We start from the raw sequence: 22,904 nt of genomic DNA, 5'->3' as shown, positions 1-22,904 counted from the left end.
ATCAGCTGACTAGTGAGTCAGGTCTCGGCCGCATTGCAAGCTGGGAAAAATCTAAGACAACGGTCATTTTGTATGCTGTTAAAAATAATTATTGAGGAGAAAATCTCAGAAGAATTGTGAGAAAACACAGGTACAGACACTATATTATGAACTACACTACATCAGAATTAGGGTTTTTTAGTTTAGAAAAAAGAAGGCTTAGGGGCGACCTAATAACTATGTATAAATTTATCAGGGGACAGTACAGAGATCTCTCCCATGATCTATTCATAACCAGGACTGTATCTTTAACAAGGGGGCATCCGCTACGTCTAACGAAAGAAGGTTTCCACACCAGCACAGACGGGGGTTCTTTACTGTTAGAGCAGTGAGACTATGGAACTCTCTGCCAGAGGAGGTGGTCATGGTGAACTCTGTAAAAGAGTTCAAAAAGGGACTTATTAGGGGTATAGGTTGAACTTGATGGACTCTGGTCTTTTTTCAACCTTATGAACTATGTTACTATGTTACTAACTTTACAGCCCCTGTAGCATAGTCAAATAAAAAAAAAAATCTGGGAATACCCCTTTAAATTCATATACTTGAGTAGCCTAGAGAACCCCAGCCCATGGCTACCTTCTCATGGCAGTATTTCAGTCAGTATTTTGCACTGATACTTGTGAGCCAAAACTAATATCAGGACCAAAACTCAGCAGACATGTTTTTCCTGTCATTACAGATTTTTCTCTGTGTAGGTTCCACTTCTAGTTTTGGCTCACAATACTGAAAAATATATATTTCGCTGTGTACTAAACCCAAAATTCCACTCTTTCACAGACTATTAGGGATGGACTGATGGGTATGTATTATACCATCTACAGACTAGTATATACAGCAGATGATTTGTTGTGGAACAAAGAACAAAATAGTACACTACTTAGATGTACGTATGTGGTATGCACTTATGAGGGCAGAAAAATGCGCTACAGTACACTTAAAACTATTTTTTTTGCACAACACCAGCAGTACACAACAGTGCTGCAGCACACAAAAGCTGTGTACTAAACCCAAAATTGCACTCTGTCAAAGACTATTAGAAATGGACTGCTGGGTATTGTACCATCTACAGACTAGTATAGCCAGCAGATTTGTTGTGGAACAAAGACACAGAATTGCCCAGAAAAATTATTCCTGCCTATTCTGCTAAGCAGCTTGTTGAAATGTATGAGGAAACACACAGCTCTCTTCCCCTCTCTGTAATACAAAGCGGAAGAAAGTGACTGGGAGGTTAATGGCTGCAGTAAAAAAAAATTTCAGGGAAAAAAAAAGCACTGCTGTCTGTCCACCAGAACACTGATGTGGCTAGGAGGTGAAACGCTGCTGTATATATATATATATATATATATATATATATATATATATATATATATGATAATTTGCAGTTCTAATGGAATGAACTCTGACCTTTACAACACTACGTATGCCTAAATAATGTAAATATTTGACCTAAGGATATGATATACCACCCCTATGCAAAATCCAAAGTTTTAGAGCCACGTTTAATCCTAGCTTCTAATACTATAAGACTCTGATATCCATACTTGCCCTGTACTCTTAGATATGCTGACACTATTGTCTACTCTCTGAAACTTTCAGGGATGAGATCTTTCTGGCATCAGACGCAGATGGACTCCGGAGTCTTTAATAATCATTACTGCTGTTCATCTGATCCCCTTCCAGCAGCACTAAATGCATTAGCTATTAATCAATGAGTATTAAGTAAAAAAAAAAAGTCTAGATTGTTGTTCACCATGTCTGCAGTCCGTCAAGAGAGTAAAAGATCTATAGCAGCAAAGACAAATGGTTCTCGTACCTGACATGCAGTAAATGGTTTGATCCTCCAGAGGAAGGGAGGGATATCGAGAACAGAAATCTGGATGCTGAAGGTATTCCCCTTGAAATGAAGCAACTTTGGTTCTTCCAACAGCTGTCCACCTTGATGCCTCTCATCAGTAAGCACTTCCTACAAAGAGAATGGGAGAAATCGATAAGAGGATGAACCCACCGGGTTTTATATGGTATATGAGTGGCATTTGGAATAATGTCATCTTCCTTGGCGAGCTATATTAAAATGATCATAAAATGGATGTAAAGACAAAAGAATAATAGCTATTAGTGTCAGGCCTGGCCACATTTTACTTCGGCTGTTCTTTTTTGCTGTAATGAAATGCTGGCAGAATTCTAATGACTGTCACACATATCATTGATACACCTCAACAACTGTTCAAAGAATGGCTGCTTACAGTGTGCCAACTTTTAATATACATCTGTAGTGGATATGTTATTTTATATGGGCAGATGCACAGTAGGTAAATGTGTTATTTAACACTTTCTTATTAGCTCCATTGATGATGTAATGAAGAAGGTGTGGCATGTTCTGTCTATATATTGGGGCCCCTAACTACCTGCTGGAGAGTACCTACACTACCTACCTACCAGCTTGGGGGCTTCTACCTAATAGAACATAAATAATTCCCTACCAACCTACTGGGAGCTTCTAATAGGGTAGAGATGATTCCTTATCTACCTACTAGGGGCTTCCACCTTATAGTCAGGATTACCTTACCTATTTACTTGAGGGAATCTACCTAATGAGGGGGAGGACACCTACCAACTGGAGGCTTACTTACCTACTTACCTACTGTGGGCTTCTACCCTATAGGGGGGATTGCTTACTTACTTGAGGGAATCTACCTAATGGAGGGGGGGGGGGGGGGTTACCTACCAACCACCATTTAATCCCCCTACACTTCCCCTCCAACACACTTACCTCCTCATTTTATGCAGAGCACCATAGGGACATTGGGTTGATTTACTAACAGTGGAGTTTTCTTTGTGTTTTTCCCGACAAGTGTTTTTTCACAGTATTTACTAATTTTCCCCTACATCTTGCTTTTTTACAACTGTTCTGAGCTGTCGGGTTTTCCAGAGCTTTAATCCACAACATTTATTCAAAAACCTTAGTAAATAGGTCGGGGCATGCCCCTTTTGTCAGGAACATGCCCCTTTTGTCTGGCCTACACTCTTTTTGTCAGGGTTGTTTCCCCAGCAGACAAACCTTTTTTCGGGGTTTTCTAAGAAAAGTGGAAAAGTGGAGAGTTGGTCGGGTTTATTGTTTTTTTTTTTTTGGGGGGGGGGGGGGCGCAAACTCTGGCACACGTAAAATTCAACTGCAAAGTCTGATTTAAAAAAACATATCAGAAACAAGTTAGTAAATAACCCCCATTATTTGGGGCACTATGGTAAGGGAAACATTTAGGAAAAGTGTTGAACCTAAGATGTTTGTTACCTGGCATGTTCTCTGGAGAAGAGTTATGGTAAAATAAGTTTTTATGGCGGTCAGAGCCAGATAGAGAAGAAAAGGAAAAAGAATGACTCCAAGAAAACACCACCTGTGAGTCACTGGATGTAACTGCACTGTAACTGCAGCACCTGTGTAGAGCTGATATCTACTATTATATAGGCCAGGCATGGGGTAAAATTGATCTGCCTAAAGGGATTGTTATTCAGTAATAACATGGTCACTATGTGGGGGTAATAGTGGTAGTTATATTAGTAAGGCACAATTACTGGTTCCTTGCATAGTGGTGTTCTTGGTGATACTGGTCCCTGTATAATGTTTTTATTTCATAACATTTAGTCATATTATTAAATCACTGTAGTAGTAGTAGCAATGTGTCCTTCTGGTGTGGAGAATTTATTTTATGTCTTTAAACCCCAACCCTTAAGAAAATCATGCATGCACCCCTGGTAAGTGGCAATAAAAAGACTAAATGCATCGACCTTCTCTTACATTGGGGGGGGGGGGTATTTAGGGGGATGGTAGATCTTCATGTCCGAGTTTTGCCTGAGGCCTCCCTAGATCCGGCTCTGGTTTAAATTCTAATAGAGTCAGTAAATTTACAAAAACTTCTCTACGGTAGGGTCCCATGGTGTAAATATAGAGGTGCTTCCCAACCAGTGTGCCTACAGCTGTTGCAAAACTACAGCTGCCCGCATGGCAGGCATGCTGAAAGTTTCCGTTTTGCAACAGCTGCAGACACGCTGGTTGGGAAAAACTGGGATAGAGCATGCAGATGAAACCCTCTCACAAGTGGTGGCCAATGGATGTCATATTACTGGCAAAATCATAGGACCAGCGCATGTAGCTGTGTTTCATCTGCATCATGGCACCCTTCATAAATATCAATTTGCAATCCAGATTAAAAATGTTATTAGTATAATTTGCCATGGAGGGTTGCTGTCATTGAACGAAAGATAACACAGTTATAGAAGAGCTGCGTTTGTCAATACTGCAGAAATGAGATTGTCAATGGATACAGCTCATCTCCAATGTCTTATCTACTTCATGTTTTATCTGTGGTTGTCAAAAGGAGTACAGGTAATATTATTGAGCTATTTTAAAAGGCTTTTCCAGGACTTCATTTTTGATGGCCCATCAATATCTGATCGATAAGGGTCTAATACCTGGCACCCCTGCAGATCAGCTGTCTGTCAGAGAGGCTACACCAGAATCACCAGAATATATAGAGAACATTGGGGGAGATTTATCAAAACCTGTGCAAAGGAAAAGCTGCCCAGTTTCCCATAGCAACCAATCAGATTGCTTCTTTCATTTAGCAGAGGCCTTGTTAAAAATGAAAGAGGCGATCTGATTGGTTGCTATGGGCAACTGGGCAACTTTTCCTCTGGGCAGGTTTTGATAAATCTCCCCCAATGTGTTTAAATTTTTTTTGTGTTATGTCACAAATTTTTGCGGAATGTGAATTATTGCTCAAAAATATTTGCCAAAAGTCTGTTTTACTTTGGTGGTTGCAGTGGTAACTGATTTATCATTTACAACTATAAAATTGTTGCAAATGTTTGTGCAAACACCTCCACAAAGTCACAAATATACACCGGACCATATATGGCTTAGCTTGTAGGTGTGTAAAATTGCCAATATTTTAAAAGTGGTGTGCTGCAGTAAAAATTCTCGAAATATGTAATGGCATAACATCTTATTCATTTTAAATTTAAATCGCTGTGCGACCATTATTGGCAAAAATTGTTTGCCTAAACTAAAAATGATAAATTCTCCCCCAACATTGTGTAGTGGCCAGCTTCTTAAGCTCCCATTCATTTCAATAGGAGCTTACCCACAGTAACCCAGCATGCCCACCACACAATATACTGTGCTGTCTGCTTCAAGCACTGTTCTCTGTATATTACGATGCAACATATCCGGCAACCGGTTGATCGCCAGTTGATCAACCATTGATAGTCTACCCTAAACATTGAGTCTTCCCTGCGCATAGTTTATCAATAAAAAAAGCCCTTTGGCTTATTGAGTTCCGAAAAACATACAGTAGAAATGGTTCAATAATTAATTTAGCATTGTAATGTCTAATTTATATTGTTAATTCTCTTGTGAATAAAATAACATTGTAGCCTTATCATCGGAGAACACAGCACTAAAGAATAGCATAACAGTGAAATGAGAAATAACACTGCCTAAAGCAACTAGGATAACATGTGAGTGGATTCAGGATGCACTTCTATGCTTTTATGGGTCTTATTTTGGTAATCTGAAAGACTCCACGATAAACTGACTTTTTACCAAACTGTATGACACATAGAAATGAATTTCAAGCCTGACTAGGGACAAGATCAGATTTGAGTGAATATAGCTAATTGCATTGCAGTCCATTCATTGGTAACTTTGGTTACTCTATTTTGGCTAGTATAAGATACTTTTTTTTCCTTTCAGAGAAGAGGTAATTTGCTCATACTTTTTCCTCTAAACATTGCCTTAAAAAATAATAAACTAAATAAACATGTATATAGATAAATAATCACACCCCACTGATCTCTTCAATGGCCACCAGCACTCTTAGGTGGCTCAAAGTTTTGGAACTACAGGTTTATATAAAACTCTCTTTCAATAATACCAAGTGATCAGCAGGACCTGTTGTTGTGCATGTCAGGGGGAAACCATCTGTCCAAAATAGGCATATCCTATGTATCCCATTATTTATGCATTTATGCAGAATTAGTCCTCATATTTTTTTTTTATCATATTATTTTCAGTGAAAACAAGCATGACTTGCTCATGGGCACGCTTGCCAAAAGTTGCCAACTCAAAGGTATAGCTCCGGCAATAAATGATTTGGCTCTGAAAGCATTTCTATTTTTCAGAGTCGACAAGCTGAAAAATCAAATTATATTTTTTTGTTGCTTTTAAGAGAAAACTGACAATGTGAATCCTTTTTTTTTCTATAGACAGAAAATCTCTTGTTCTTGAACATGAGAATTTATGAAATCCTTGTAATGCAATTCAATATTTGTGAAATGAGGGTAAATGTAAACCTCGACATCCATCAAGAGAATGCTTATATGGTACACTATAAATTGCTGGGATTTAGGCAAAAGTTTGTATTTTTAAAGGGGTTCCCCGGGGATCAGGAAATATATTAACTTTCCTCCTTTTTTAGGTGTTTTATTTCAGGCTTGCTGTTGACTCAGAACGATACCTTTTAACTTAGCTTAAAGCGGACAGTGGGGCAATACTTAGCCACATACCATAGCCACATGCGGCAGCCAATGTACACATGCTGTTTTTGTTATCTCATTTGTACAACGGCAGCCACATTTTAGCATGGTTTTACCCATATGTGCTGATCATGATACATATTGCCCTATTGTCTCCACACCCCAACTTCAAGCCAGGTAAGAAGACATCGGGTCAGACAACAGCAAGCTGGAAATGAGCTGCTGGGGAGCAAGGAAAGGTAATATTTTTCCTGCCATGATATAAGATACTGTATTGGGTATAAAAAAAAGCAATAGCTTGCCTTTCCTTCACATGCAGGTAAGGTTTGGTTCACTGAACATCATGGCCAAGCCAATATGGCTGGTTGGTGCTCATTGGCACATAAAAGGGGTGCTACACTGGCCAGTGTTTGGAACATTTAGTTCCGAACACTGTGTGCACGCTGCAGGGGTTGGTGACACTCCCTTGTGATATCAGGCCATGCCCCCTCAACACACGCCCCCTCCCATAGATTTATATTGAGGTGGCAAGGCCGACCCACACAGCGCATACAGCATTCAGAACTAAATGTTCCAAATGCTGGCCAGTGGAGTACCCCTTTAATGCCAGACCCAGGGCACATGCTCTGGTTGCTACCCCTTGACTACCTACCTTGTGTCTATACCAAAAATGTTGATTGCTTTAATGCACTTATAGGATAAGGATATTTTTAATCACAGCATTTTGTAATGTGGCTCCATAATTATTATTAGAGCAATGCTGACAGTACTGAGCAATACAAAAGTATACACTACATATTCTTAAAGTCTATGACTATTTTTCAGTCACCCTTTACACAAGAAATCTTGTGACTGCGACACTTCATTGAGCTTGCCAAAGTGAACATGGTATCAGGCTCACAAAAATTTACTGCAACTGGACAGGTGTACTAGAGGAGTAAATTGTACTTAAAATCTATGCAAGCTCTGGGCTGGTGTAGATATCAGTGATGGTGCATGGACGGCGCATGGGGCCTTAGATGCACAGGATTTAACCCTCTTTAAGGTTTAGTTATATGGTATGATGGAACTACAAAGATGTTAAGCAATTAACAGTGGAATCTTCTCTTTTATGTTGTCCAGCTTCAATGTTTTATGAACTACAGCCATAAAGGTCAGGTCTAAGTATAGTAACCATATCCCACTGATCTTTATAGTGCATTTACTAGAGTTTCACATGAAGGTCACAGCAGCTCAGTAACTCTCCAATCTAACACCTAAGTTTTAGGCAGCTGTAATGTAGTGCTCATTAGCTCTACTGTTACTTTGCATGCCTCAAAATTTATACAAATCACTCTGTATGCCTATCATCCCACATATTAGAAACCTAAAATTTGTTGCATTTCATGAGATATCATACTATGGAGGTATTCCGGCACAGTAGTTCAGTGGTCAGCACTGTTGTACTGCAGCCCTCAAGCCCTAAATTCAAATTGGACCAGGGATGACACATGCATTGAGTTTGTATGGTGTACTTTTGTTTGAATTAGTTTAATGAGGTATTTCATTTCCTTTGTAAAGTACATTGCAAAAAAAAAAAAAAAAAAAAAAAAACGTTCCAATAAGTTAATTATCTTTATTTGGAAATGGCCCTAATGTCCTTATGTCTGTGTATGTAATTTGAGTAAAGGAGGTGGTGGTGATGGTGAGGCGGTGGTAAGACAATGTTTAAGACCATGTATTAGATAAGGAAATAAAAATTGTAAGTCCCACTGGTGACAGGCACTGATGACAACCTCTGTACATTGCTGTAGAATATGTTAATACTATAAAAACTTCAACGTAACACTGAAAATAAAGTATTCTCCTCTAGAATATCAATAAATAATTGTGCATTAAGACACACTAGATGGCAGCACATGGAATACCTACATTATGATTCCATAGTACTAAACTCCAGGGGCTCCAATTATGCTCCACAACCTTTTGCTCGGTTCTAGGATGGGCATAAGGTCATATCCTAAAGCTATGTTTACACAGAGGGGTGGGAATTTATGAAGGCATCTCACCTGCTGGTTTTAAAATAAAATCAATTTGAAAAAGATTTTAAAATACAGTCAGAAATCGTAGGCTATCCTCTGAGTTTCTGCAACATAATACATGGTGTACATACTCTAAGGCTATGGTCACATGGCGAACAAGAATATGCACAGTTTTATTTTTGAACCCATATTACACAGTGTGAACAGAGCCTAACACTCCATGTTTGGTGCTGAAGACTCTAAAATATGATTTGTTACTGTAAAAACTGGTAAAATTGGTCATTGCTGAGTTTATATATATATATATATATATATATATATATATATATATATATATGGGAATATGCAAAGCAGCTCATTACACAACCTTTTCAGGTAGTGTTCCCTGGTATCAGCTTAGCTCCTGTTAAGGAATATAAAACAGGAGCTAAGCTGATACCAGAGAACACTACCTGAAAAGGTTGTGTAATGAGCTGCTTTGCATATTCCCCTACCCAGAATGCCTGCGGAGTGCTAAATGGCCTAACCTGAATCTCCGTTACACCTGAAGAGGTGTCCTCTCCCTGAGGAAAGTACTGACCCCTTTTATATATATATATATATATATATATATATATATATATATATATATTAAGACTGACTCTGCTTTGTAAGTTAAGAAAAGCTGTATATTTGTTTCAATAGTGTTCAAATACTTTTCCTTGGAGCTATGAAACTCTTTAAGGGGTGACAACAGCTATAATACATTATGTCTATCCACATAGCATCAGCCACTTATACTGTACAGGTACATAAAAGATACTATAACCGACATAGTGGCTGGATGTGCAGACGCAAAGACCTGGAGCCCTGGCTGTCTGTAGGAAGAGACACAGCGCATCAGAGGCATAGATCATTTTTGGAAAGTGAGCAATTGCTATGTTTGACACTCATTTTATCCTAAGAACAAAGGCAGAGGAACTACTTTGATTCGTCCTTCATGTGATCAACCTGATGAGAAAGAAACTTTGTCCTTTTGCCTCCGATTAAAATGAATGTAATTTGCAGGCAAAAAAAAGTGTTTCTTCTCCTCTTTCACAGTCTGTGCTCTCTGTACCATCTCTGATTATTACACCGCTTGCTCATTTTTAGAGGGTACGGCGAAGAGGACATCTTCTTGCTCTAGAAATCTTTCCCATTGCTTAATTTTAATGCCAAATTTCTACCTCCAGAGTATAAATGGAACAGGAATCATGAAAGTAAGAGAATTGAGTGCAGCACAGTGTGTGAACATTTATAAGATATTATTTCTAAAGGGTAACCATCATCTATACACTAGGGGACATCATGTGTGAAGAACCAAAATTCAAAGGCGTGCCATTTATTAAGGATAACATTTCTCCATCGAGGGGAATTGTTCTAGCCACACAGTGACTATCACGTTATTGTTTGTATATTGGCATCTCTTCTATGAAGAACAGAATGCTGGAAAGAAAATTGAAACACTAAAACTCAAACTTATTTGCACATTTAATCACATGTAAACTGGATCCATTCTCATCTAAAATGCACAGTATGGATATTTGTTAAAGTCCATGCGATCTTCTGGCTATCCTAGCTGTAAAAGGTCAGGGTTACACTGCAAATATTTGTAGTGCTACAAGATTGATTTTAAAGGGGTATTCCAGGAATTATTATAATTTTTTTTTTAAGATCAACTGGCTCCAGAAAGTTAAACAGATTTGTAAATGACTTCTATAAAAAAAAATCTTAATCCTTCCAATAGTTATCAGCTGCTGAAGTTGAGTTGTTTCTTTCTGTCTGACAACAGTGCTCTCTGCTGACACCTCTGTCTGTCTCAGGAACTGTCCGGAGCATAAGAGGTTTGCTATGGAGATTCGCTCCTACTCTGGAAAGCTCCTGAGACAGGTGTCATCAGAGAGCAGTTAGACAGAAAACAACAACTCAACTTCAGCAGCTGATAAGTACTGGAATGATTAAGATTTTTAATAGAAGTAATTTACAAATCTTGCATCACAAAGAAAATGGAAGAAATGGAGCACTCACCGGAGTCCTGTGCAGTAGCGTCTTTATTCACATGAAGACATAGGGTAAAACAGCAGGGAGGACAGGTGGACGGACGCGGGGGGAGAGATCGTCTCGGTGACGGACCGTTTGCGCCGGAGCGCTTCGTCAGACTGGGGAGATGAGTTTACAAATGTTCGAATTTACAAATCTGTTTAATTGTTTATCAAACCAGTTGTTATATAAAAAAAGGTTTTTCCCTGGAATACCCTTTAAACTATCGAACTACAGCTGCAGTCCAAAGCAGTACATGGAGTTGTTTGTAGTTGTGTGGACTGCAGCTGTCACTCAGTAGTTACAATAAATCTTGTAGTGCTACAAAAAAGTTGCAGTGTAGCCAAGGCCCTAGCTCCCTAATCTTGCCTCTGAAGAACAAACAGGCTTTTCTTTGTCTGAAGTTCTGTAATAATGTTGTAAGCAGCTATCCTTCTTACTCAGTCCACTCATATCATGTTTGGGGCATATGTTACCCATGAATGTTTGAGGTATACTTCACATACAACTTTATGAATGTGCCTTCCCTACCTTTCCTCGTTGCTCAGCACAGTTCGCCATGTGTGTAAAGAGATAAGCACGTACTGTAGCTCATAAAAAAATAAATAAAAAAATACTGTGTCAGGAAAGTATATGCATTGTGTGTCTATGTATAGCCATTAGGGATGTCCTTTTTATAAGACAGAGTAGGAGTACTGATATTTTTTTTCAAGTACTAGATGAAAGTCGAATATACTCTTAGATAGAAACCCCCAAAAGATAGGTAAGTAGGAAGTCCCCCCCCCCAGTAGGTAGTTAAGTAGGGTGCCCTCTGCTTTTAGGTAGAAACCTTTAGTAGTTAGGTAGTCAGGTAGGAAGGGAGCCTCCTTTTAGGTAGAGGCCCCCATTAAGAAGTGTTCCACTTCCCCCTCCACTCCAAAAGAAAACACTAACAATCCCACTCGCCTTTCCTTAGCTCCCATGTTTAGGCCTCTGCATTCTGGTGCTGGACCTTCTCCTGTATTCTGTGTGATGACAACATTTCATCCCACTTTAGGTCCTGCACTACTCCAGATAATGGCGGGAATGATGAAGAGACCTCAGCATGGGAGTGGAGGGAAGGTGAGAGGGAATTGTATTTTTTGTTATTGTCACCAAGTATTGGGATGGTCATCAGGGATGTGTATGTGCATGTGTACTGTTGGGACATTCCTAATATAAAAGAAAAAAAAATCTTATCTCAGTGCATCTAGTGTAAACAAAACCAATGTGATAACAACAATAATCTTTTTTTTTTGTATACAGTTAAAGAAATAAAACTTCTTTCCCAGCCAGTATACCAATGCCACTTAATTAGTTACCCATTCAGTCCAGAATACAGTAAAAAATCCTCACCCACAAAGCACTGAAGGGTTCAGTGAACAAATGAGGGGTATGTATGAATTTAGGGTCCAAAGCCCTATAAAGCATTGCCCTTAGTTTATACCCTTAAAACCTGCTGGCAGGTCTACCTAATAGGACATGTAGGTTAATACAGATTTGATTGCTTACCATAAGTTAGGTACAAAAAGACTAACTAACACAAGGTAAAGACAAATTCGGATTGCGAGAGCTCTCACCTGGAATGCACATGGGGTGTTGTCAATACAATAAACCCTCAGGTTGTAATCCAAGGAATTGCAGGACATACAGCCAAACACAGCAACTTTAAGCTCCTTCACTGCACAGTCTGTGAGAGGTTCACCCACCAACGCATAAGTGCCAAAGCTGTCCATTAGTATATGGCAAGCAAAGGGATCCAAAAGGCAATAAAAGGAAGTGGTTTCATCATCGGTTGACATAACTTCCTGAAGAGGAAATAAGGAGGAAGGTTTAATTGTTTTATCTTCCATTGACCAAACATATTGTACATGACATACAGAGCACTAGTCATTTTGTGCAGACTGAAAAAAATCATAACATTTCAATAACCTATTCTTTAAAACTGACAATCATTTCCATAAAGTTTTGTGTCTTTCATAGCATAGTTTAGTCATTCATTTCATAGTCATTCGTGGCATATTGTTACTCTTTTCCATCTGTTTCTTTTCCCTCCATCTGTTAGTCCAAAGAGGGGTCAATGTGAGTGCGATAGCATGTGCTTTTATTTGTTTCATATAGGTCAGGATACAAGCTGCATCCACAAAATGACAGGACATGTTTTAATCATTTTATTTTTTTTGCATTGGAGTAATAAAAAGATGGCTGCAATTTCTGTTGCATAGACATATTACATTCTGCTCTGTTCATTGGAATACACAGCATTTCACTCTATCTGTAGGCAATAATCTTTTATGTTACACCAAAAAAATATTTATAACAAAGCAACCAACTGGAAATAATTATGTTGTGATCACAGGATTACTGATGGAGAAAAATATTTTCTCAGCAGATACATCTACATTTCACAATTTCATATGCTGGATACCACACACAGCACATTATGTGCTAAAAAGCTTTAAACTCTTGAACAAAGCCATTAGAATTTTTCTATTTTTTAATATCCTTCCTTAGGCTTGGATTCCACAGAGGTTTTTGCACTGCATTTTTTGGGGGCTTAAAAATGCCAGAAAAACTGCCAGAAAAACTTCCACTGTCTTTCCCTGTGATTTGGTGTTTTTTTCTGGCACTTTTACCTTTGTATGGAATTTGCCTTTCTTGGCCCCTTTGGCATTTTTTTTTTCCAAAATTTGTTGGGTTCCGAAAAAAAAAAAAAATTCAGTAGGAATGGAAATGTTTTAATTTAAATGTATTTAAAATGTTTTATTTTATTTTTTTATACCCAAATTTTTATTAATTTGTAATAAAGTGTGTGCGTTTCACTTTTTTTTCTATTTATTTTTCAGGTAGTACTACTACTCACATCATGGAACAGACTATTCCATGGTGGGAGTAGTAGTACCTGTACTAATATACAGATCGCCCCGTGTGCTACTCCTGACACCCGATGCGATTGTCCATAATATAGCAGAGATGTGGAATGGCTCTATACAGCGCTCGCATCTCTGCTCTGTACTACGGCCAGTGATATGAATAGAATATCACTCATTCATATTTTCCACCCAGAGTGGGGATTGGCCGGATGGTTGCAGCCAATCACCGCTCTCAGAGGGAAATATGAATGAGTGATGTTCTGTTCATATCACTGGCCAGAGTACAGTGCAGAGATGCGGAGAGCAGGAGAAAGCTGCTCCGCATCTCTGCAATAGATAGGACAATCGCATCAGGTGTCCGGAGTGACATCCGCTGTGATCTTTCCTTAATTGCAGGTACTACCACTTCCAACATGGAGCACACTCTGCTCCATGCTGGGAGCTGTAGTAACTGCATTAATAGACAGATCGCAGCGAGTGTCACTCCTGACACCTGCTGTGATCTTCCTGTATAATGACATAACGGGGGCCACTGCGTTTTTAAAGGAAACCTTACAGGCAGAACATGCTGTTGCTGAGGGCAGCACAATATAGAGAGGCATGCCGTTGCTTCTGCATATATGTATCTGCATATGAAAGACCACTGGAAACAGCATGTCCGCTACCATACCATGCTACCATGCGGACATGCTGTTTCCATTGGTCTTTCATATGCAGAAACATAGTACATGTTGAAGTCTGCAGTATGCACCCAGTGCGGCAAGTGATGAATCTGACATATTCATCCGGATTCTCCCATTCACTGTACATAGAGTCAAGCCTGTCAGTCATCAGCAGATGGTACCCTATGAAATTTTATTTAAAAAGGTATCTCCATCACTTTTTTGGATCGCTAAACTCCAAAAAAGAATAAAAACCGCCGTCAAAAACACCAAAGTTAGAACCAATATGGTGTTTTTCTTTCCGTTTTTGCTCTCTTACAGACTTCTATGGAAGGAAAATGCCATGATTTCTGTGCAAAAAATGCCAAACTAGGATTTGTAGGGCATTTTTGAGAACCAGCCTCTGAGCCCAAAATAGCTGAAAAACACCCAAAGGATAAAAAAAAAAACGCCAAACTTTTTTACAGAAAAAACGCAGTGCAGCAAAATGGTCGTATTTTTACGGCGTTTTTGCTTGAAAATCCTCAGTGGAATTCCAGCCTTATAATGCACTAGAACTGGTTGCAACATTAACAATGCCCATAACTTTTCATTTCTTACACATGATGAGGGGAGTTTCCGTCAAATATGTCTCATTGCAATAAACCGGGCTCACCCTAAAGCTAATAGTTTGTGCCATTTTTAGTGTTTTACAGTTTTTTTTTTAGTGTGTACATTTTTAAATCATTTATGTTCACTTGTTTATTGTGAGTTTTGCTGGCTTAGAAGCATGTGACCTGATGAGACCATGACTGCCTTGGTGGTGGTACTCCTGTCCTTTGCTCTTAAGATATGGTGAAAATGTAGCTTCTGGTTCCCACTTTGGGTGACACTTTGCACTGTAACTCGAAGCACTTGCCAGGTAGCCCTATTCATAGTCACATGGGAAGTACTAAGGTACATATTAGCGCTGAATAGCAACCAGAGGGATATAGGAGGCTCATATTACTTTTGACCCCAAGTAATAAAGCAGAAGTGACACTATAACTAGAAGAGTAAGTGGAGCCAGCATCTTAGCTAGAGTAGCGAGAGTAGAAGAAACAACAAGCATGATAAGAAATCCTGTAGCATTGGAAATGTGTTTCATCATGGTCCTTTTACTGGTATACCCCTGGCATTTAAGGATGGGCAAATAAGGATTAAGGTTTTACTACATGCTGGAGACTTATTAACTCTCAGGAGAACATTTTAGATATATCTTCTGCTATATATTGATGTGTTTGTTTGTATATACTTACTTATAAAAGTCTCTCTGCAATATACTTCATTGGGTAGCAACATTGGCTAACATTTCATGCCCAATAGCTCAGGAGCTGCAACAACCTAAAGAACACTCCTAGGCTTCAATACCTTGACATCCAAAAGCCTTATTCTGTATGAGGAGCTTAGAAATATAGACCCTAGCGTGGTTATGGATACCAAAGCGATGGACCCTGTCCACTAAGTCTTACTTTTTGGAGATCACTAAAAAAGTTATTGCAGCAGTCATGCCACAGGGATCTTTAATAGTGCCCAATGCTGATCACTACAGTCCCCTAAAAAAGTACACTCAAAGGAGCTTTTTATAGTAAGAACCGTTACATACTAAAAGGTATTTTGAACTGGTGATGTAATTTTCTCGGTACATAAAGCATTGCAATTCTGAAAGCCACTTGCCTCCCATTTGCCATGTTGTGATCTTCTTTTGAGCCGGACGTTCCAATGCTCACAGCTTACTTCAGCGCAGTGAGGAATGGTTAAGGCCACAGGAGTAGAGAAGGTCATATCAAGAGGTCCACAGGTGACTTCTGGTCCCAGAAGAATCTCTGAACCTTCCAGTTGCAAGCTGTTAACAGAGCAAAGAAAGACAATAATGCTAAAAGCAACAACATCAACCACCTCATCCTTTCCAGCATACTTAAACCTTGTAACATTGACTGACTTGGTATAATGTATGAGAAAATCAATGAGAAAATCTAGCAGAATTTTATTGAAGCTGTGTTCATGTCTAGCTTTAGGACGAAGCTGATCTAATGTGGTTTTACAATCCTGGCATCAGCAATCTCGTATAAATGAAGAATAGTTCCTATAGATCCAGACAGTGACATGTTAATGCAGTTTTATTATTCTCAGAGAGGACATGTCTAATTCAACACCATGGTGAAATATTACACAATATTAAAATAATAATTTTTAAAAATTTGATTCGGCCGATTCGATGGATTTTCAGAAAAAATTAGGTTCAGTCCGAATTTATTTGCGACAGATCTGTATTAAAAACAGCTATTTCTGGCCTTCATATAACCTCACTGGAGGTGTAGAACACTTTGCCTTGCTGTGAAACACATGGGGTGTGTGCTGGGTTAGTGAAATATTAGAATCACTGTCGCAGAGTGGCACAATGACAGAGCCCAGAGGTGGCATCAGTATGAGGAGACCATATAGTGGCTGAATGACACAGCGAGGAGGTGGTGGCAGCATATGGAGACCATATAGTCACTGAATGACCCAGCCTGGAGGTGGCAATAGCCTGACGAAACCATAGGGCCTTACAATTGAAAATATATTTTTTAACATTTAAATTGAACATTGAAGTTTTATTTAATGCGCCGGCAGCATGAGGAGTCCACATTGCGGTACAGTGACACAGCCTTGAGGTGGTGGAAGCATGATGAGACCATGTAGTGGATGAATGACAGCCTGTAGTTGGCGGCAGCATGTTGAGACCCTATAGTGGCTGAATGACACAGCCTTGAGTTGGTGGCAGCTTGAGGAGACCATAAAGTGGCAGAATGATACAGCCTGGAGCTGCTGAAGCATGAGGAGTCCATATAGTTGCAGAATGAGACAGCCTGGAGGTGGCATCAGCAAAATCAGGAGTCCTGAAAGTGACCCGGTGACAGAGTGGTGCAGTGGGTGGCAATACCAGTACCCGGTGACGAAGGTGGGTGAAAAAAAGGAGAACTTGGCATCAGATGTGTGGCATAAGGGGGTTGCAGGATCAGAATAGTAGCTGAGGCAAGTAGGCAGAAGAAAACTGTTTCTTTTATAAAAGTGTTAGTGTGCACAAGTATTTAGGATATGCATTACGTAAAACTTAACTTTTAATAATATTCTTAGGATAAAATATATGTACCCAAACAAAAGCAAATGTGTGCAAAAACCTCCATGTGCCACCTACACCTCCAAGTATTGATGTGATGCAATGAACTCTAAAAGGTGGAAGGGAACAACGTATGGTTCATTGTAACCAGTGGGGGTAAAAACTTCCCTTGTACGGCCCTACTCTCACATTATTAATTCCCTTCTTGGCAAGGGTTACTCACCCTAAAAAGGGCGGCCCCACACAAGAAACTATCCCTATTTTCACCTAAAAACCCTGTGAAATGGCAGTGTTTGTAGGTGGAAATAGGGAGAGGTTCCTGTGTGGAGGCACCCTTTTTAGGGCAAATAACAAGTACCAAGAAGGGAATTAATAAAGTGAGAGTAGGGCCTTACAGGGAAAGTTTTTACAATAGACGATACATTGTTCCCTTCCACCTTTTAGAGGTCTTTTGCATCACATCAATACTTGGTGGTTTAGGTGGCACATAGTATTTCTTGCACACCTTTCCTTCTGCTTGATTTAAAAAAAAAATTGGGGTACATATATTTTATCCTAAGAAAAGTGAAGTTTTAGCTAATGCATATCCTCAATACTTACTTGTGGTCTGATGCCGAGGAATGTCTGTAACTGGGAAGCAGCACCTTAATATGTTTTGCACTATCCATATATGATACCAAAAGAAAAAAATCCTATACAGTAGGTCCTACGCCACAAGACATAGATTAAATTCATAAAGAAAGGCGTCAAACAGGACATAAATATCACAAAGTATACTTTATTAACATGAATCCAAGATGACAAGACATTTAAAATAATTTAAAAGAATACATATATAGTAATAATCATGAATCCAAAAAATGCTGAGAGAGAAACGGGGGCTACGCTTGTCTGCCAGGAAAAAGGAGTAAGTAATTGGTGCACAATAAATATTGACTCCCGTGGATTAATGAGAGAGACTGCTGCTCATATATTGTGGGTTGAATATTAAGGTCGGATCCAGCAAGTATGCTCGAACCACAGGTAAGTACAAAAAATCATAGAGCAGACAAAGAAACCCCAGGGGATCAATAATGCATTATAGGTAGGGCAAAACCAAAACTGGACAGAGATAACAAAATACTTTACCAAGTGGAGCAAGGAGTACGGCGCTACAGCCACCCGCCACTCAACGTTTCACCAATGAAGGCTTCTTCCGGGGTGTGGTCAATAGAGTGTGGGGTATGTATATATACAGAGACTTAGCCAATTAAAACCCAGGACTAAAACACGTGATATAAATAAAGCGTCATAGCCACACATAGATCACTGTTACCAAGCCTCGCACTCATAGCGAGGCTCGGGAGCAGATACGCCTATCAGCGCGTGTCATGTGACATCGGGAAGCTGTGTCAGAAGGCTCCACGGCGTTGCCAACAACCAAGCCTCGCTTCAAAAGCGAGGCTCGGATGTAAAGACCAATCGTATAGCAGGGCAGTCCCACTGTCAGGTAAAAGACCAAGCCTCGCCACCAAAGCGAGGCCTGGAAGGCAACTCTGGTACAGGAATCCCGACTATCGCGGGACTTCATGGCGCTAGAATGTTAGATATAGTTATATACAGGCACGGTTTATCAATCAATTCAGACATAAATATAATATATTCATTTTCATATCAAATCACCATGCTACAAATTACATATCGGGGACTAAATACAATGAATCATAATGGGTACCCAATTTAGGTAAATACATAATAGGTGCGCAATTTAGGTAAATACACATATTGCCCATAAGTGGGTCACATATAGTGACTGTTACGCCGAGCGCTCCGGGTCCCTGCTCCTCCCCGGAGCGCTCACGGCGTCTCTCTCCCTGCAGCGCCCCGGTCGGTCCCGCTGACCGGGAGCGCTGCACTGATATGGCCGTCGGGGATGCGATTCGCACAGCGGGACGCGCCCGCTCGCGAATCGCATCCCAAGTCACTTACCCGTCCCGGTCCCCTGCTGTCATGTGCTGGCGCGCGCGGCTCCGCTCTCTAGGGCGCGCGCGCGCCAGCTCTCTGAGACTTAAAGGGCCAGTGCACCAATGATTGGTGCCTGGCCCAATTAGCTTAATTGGCTTCCACCTGCTCCCTGGCTATATCACATCTCTTCCCCTGCACTCCCTTGCCGGATCTTGTTGCCTTGTGCCAGTGAAAGCGTTTAGTGTTGTCCAAGCCTGTGTTACCTGATCTCCTGCTATCCATCTTGACTACGAACCTTGCCGCCTGCCCCGACCTTCTGCTACATCTGACCTTGCCTCTGCCTAGTCCTTCTGTCCCACGCCTTCTCAGCAGTCAGCGAGGTTGAGCCGTTGCTAGTGGATACGACCTGGTTGCTACTGCCGCAGCAAGACCATCCCGCTTTGCGGCGGGCTCTGGTGAACACCAGTAGCCTCTTAGAACCGGTCCACCAGCACGGTCCACGCCAATCCCTCGCTGACACAGTGGATCCACAACCTGTAAGCCGAATCGTGACAGTGACCCACTTATACTATCCATAAATGTGAAGTGTTCGTGTAGCACCATGGTCAATCTATTCTGATGCATCAGCCTTTGGTGGGTGGAAATCCTGGCTGATCCATGCTTGATTCATCTTCACAAAGGTCAGTCTCTCCACATTTTCCGTAGGCAATTGAGTTCTCCTTGGACTTACTATGGTCCCCACCACACTAAACACCCGCTCTTATGGCACACTACTGGCTGGGCATTAAAGCTTTTCCAGGGCAAACTCTGCTAGCTGTGGCCACAAATCAAGTTCTGCTACCCAGAAGTCCAGCGGATCTTCAGGGTGGTTTTTCATGGGCATGTCAAGGTATGCCACCACCTGTTGGTTAAGGTCCTGCTCCAGGTCTACCTGCTGCTGATGAGTTGCTTCACTATACGGGTGAAGAAAGCTACTCATCAGTGACTGTAGACTCAGGCTGTTGCTGATGGAGCTGGTACTGCTCCTGCCACCCCACCCCTCCCCAGCCCCCCGAGTCAGACCTGCAAGTGGATGGACGATGGTGCAAATAGGCATGGGACAACTGACTATGTAGGATGTCTCTGTAGTAGGTCAGTTTGTCCTCCCTCTCAGTGGGTGTGAAAAAGGCCCCCATTTTATGCCGGTAGTGAGGATCCAATAAGGTGGAGAGCCAGAAGTCATCCCGCTGCCGAATGGTGACAATTCGGCGGTCACTACACAAGCAAGTGAGCATGCATCATGTCATTTTTGCAAGTGACTCGGAGGGACTCCCTGCCTCCATCTCCACTGCATACTGCCCTAATGTGTCTTGGTCCTCTGTCTCTCCTTCCTCATAACCCTCTAGTTCCTCTAGCTGCTCCTGCTCCTCCTCTCCTATCAGATGACTAGAAAAGCCACCCATCTCGTGAAACCTAAACTGTACTCCACTGTGCCCCTCCCCTCCTCCTCCTCCTCTAGTTCAGCCCCCACAGGGCTCATATGGCCGTGAGATGTAGGCACCATGTCTCCAGTGCCCTGACCAGCCATTGTTTCCAACACACGCTGTAATAAATGAAGCAGTGGGATGACGTTGTTCATCCCATAATCCTGGTTGACTGACTAATAATATGGCTTCCTCAAAGGGCCTGAGCAAACAGCAGGTGTTACATAGGAGCTGCCACTGGTTGACATTGAAGTTACACAGGGGAGTCCCCCTATCCGCTTGGAACATCAAGAGATCGGTGATGGCTTTTCTCTGTTCGTATAGGTCCAACATATGGAGGATGGAATTCCAACGTGTGGAAACGTAGCAAATCAGACTATGTTGGAGGATATCATTCTGACGCTGTGCTTTGCAGTGTACGAGTGGCTGAAGTGCATGCAATGTTTCTTTCCCATTGTTAGAATGTCTTGCAGATGGGGGAACACTTCAGGAACCGCTTAACACCCAGATTGAGCATGTGTACCATGCAGGGCGCATGTCTCAGTCTTCCTTGTCACAGTGCAGACAAGATGTTCTTCCCGTTATTGGTCACCATGGTTCCCATTATCAGTTTTCGTGGAGTAAGCCATGATTTAATTTCTTGATGAATGGCTTTAAGCAGTTCCTCCCCTGCGTCACTCCATTCGCCAAGGCAAACCATGTGAATAACAGCGTGACATGCTGTGCCCTGCACAAATGGTATGGTGGAGGGGCACTGAGACTTCTCCGTGCAATGGAGGCTGAGGACACGGTGGAGGCTGAGGAGGCAGAGTCGCACACTGTCACAGGACCAATGGCCTGAGAGTGTGGAGGCGGAAGTGGCGTGATCTGTCCAAGTTGCTGTTGTGGCTGTACAGGAACCACATTCACCCAGTGGACCGTAAAGGAGATGTATTGTTCCTGACCTTCTTCACAAAGACATTACAGCTTGGGACTCTCCACCTTGGCTCAGCATAAGCCACCAGTTCTCTCAAAGTGTAGAGTCCACCACTTGAAAAATGAGGGACTGCAGCACCAGCAACTTGGACAGGAGCACAGTCAGTTTCTGCACATAGTGGGCACATTGTTATCTCTTGGACATGGCTTTGCCGATGGATTGCTGGCAGAATAACTGACTCGAAGTAGGAGGAGCAGGAGCATCTGGAGCGACAAAAGATGGGTATGACACACAGCTCCCTTCAACTTGGATGGCTGAAAAAAGGAGTGGCTTCACCCTCACTATGCTTCACCTTCTCCCGACACATCTTGCTGTGGCCAGGTTAACATTCTCCGGATGCTTGATGAAAAACTGCCACACCGCCGAGAAGCTGATTTTCCCACCAATAGTCCGCACGGATTGACTGCTACTGCCGTCTACAGGAACCCCTGTTTCACTACATCCCGGGAAGCTAGGCTGCTGCTAAGCAGGTGATCTACCCTGTGCACGCTTGGCTCCAGACTTTCCACTTCTGCCACCATGCTGACTGTCAACCATGCTACCACCTTGCTGGCTCAGTTGCTGTCTCACGGGCAACCTGCAGCCCTCTTCTCCTCATGATGATGAAGCCCCTTCTGCACCCGGCTCCCAAGTGCGATTGCGTTCATCATCATCGAGTTGTGTCTGCATGTCACTGATGTCCTCCTCAGGTTCCTCAACAGTGTCTGTTTCAGGAGCCTGAACACTCGCAACACCAATTTCCATGCCACTCTCCTCATCACTATTTGCTCACCTAGCTGAAGAAGCGGCACATGTCTCCTCCACTTCTTGGCTGGACAGTAGCTGCTTACTGTCCTTTAAATTGTCCTCACTAAATACTGGAGCTGAACCCACAGCATAAGATACTTCTGTGGGGGAGGGAACAGCATAGGACAGAGGCAATGGGAGGACAGGGACTGCTCCCGGGCCATGCCAACTGAGGATTGTGTCTGAGGAAGCCACCGACTGTTGACTGGGGGTGTCAAATGTTACTTGTGATGAAGTGGATGACCGTGTTAACCAATCAATGACAGCAGAGGAGTTTCTGGTCAAGACCGTTAGCTAATCCCGGGTGCTCAGGCCTCTCGCTGCGACTCCTGCTGCCATTAGTCTGCTGTGACCTCTGCCTGATAAATTTAGGCTTCTGCCACTCCTCTGTGCATGTCCTGGCACTTCTTTG

General features: G+C 41.6%; 1 protein-coding gene across 5 annotated transcripts in view; it reads right to left on the bottom strand.

Moving 5' to 3' along the window:
- UNC5D (unc-5 netrin receptor D) overlaps window positions 1–22,904 on the bottom strand; it is a 670,113-nt gene that overhangs the window by 59,247 nt on the left and 587,962 nt on the right. For all 5 annotated transcript variants that reach the window (XR_008892301.1, XM_056571520.1, XM_056571523.1 and 2 more), the window contains 3 exons: window positions 15,894–16,066; window positions 12,248–12,471; window positions 1,853–2,002 (listed from right to left, as the gene is read on the bottom strand). Coding sequence is in view for 4 of the 5 variants with exons in the window: in XM_056571520.1 (XP_056427495.1) it covers window positions 1,853–2,002; window positions 12,248–12,471; window positions 15,894–16,066 (547 nt within the window). In the remaining variant the exon portion in view is untranslated. The remainder of the gene's footprint in view (window positions 1–1,852; window positions 2,003–12,247; window positions 12,472–15,893; window positions 16,067–22,904) is intronic.

The sequence above is a fragment of the Hyla sarda genome, chromosome 4, assembly GCF_029499605.1.
Source record: "Hyla sarda isolate aHylSar1 chromosome 4, aHylSar1.hap1, whole genome shotgun sequence".
Lineage (NCBI taxonomy): Eukaryota > Metazoa > Chordata > Amphibia > Anura > Hylidae > Hyla > Hyla sarda.
This window is presented reverse-complemented; position numbering and strand designations above follow the sequence as displayed.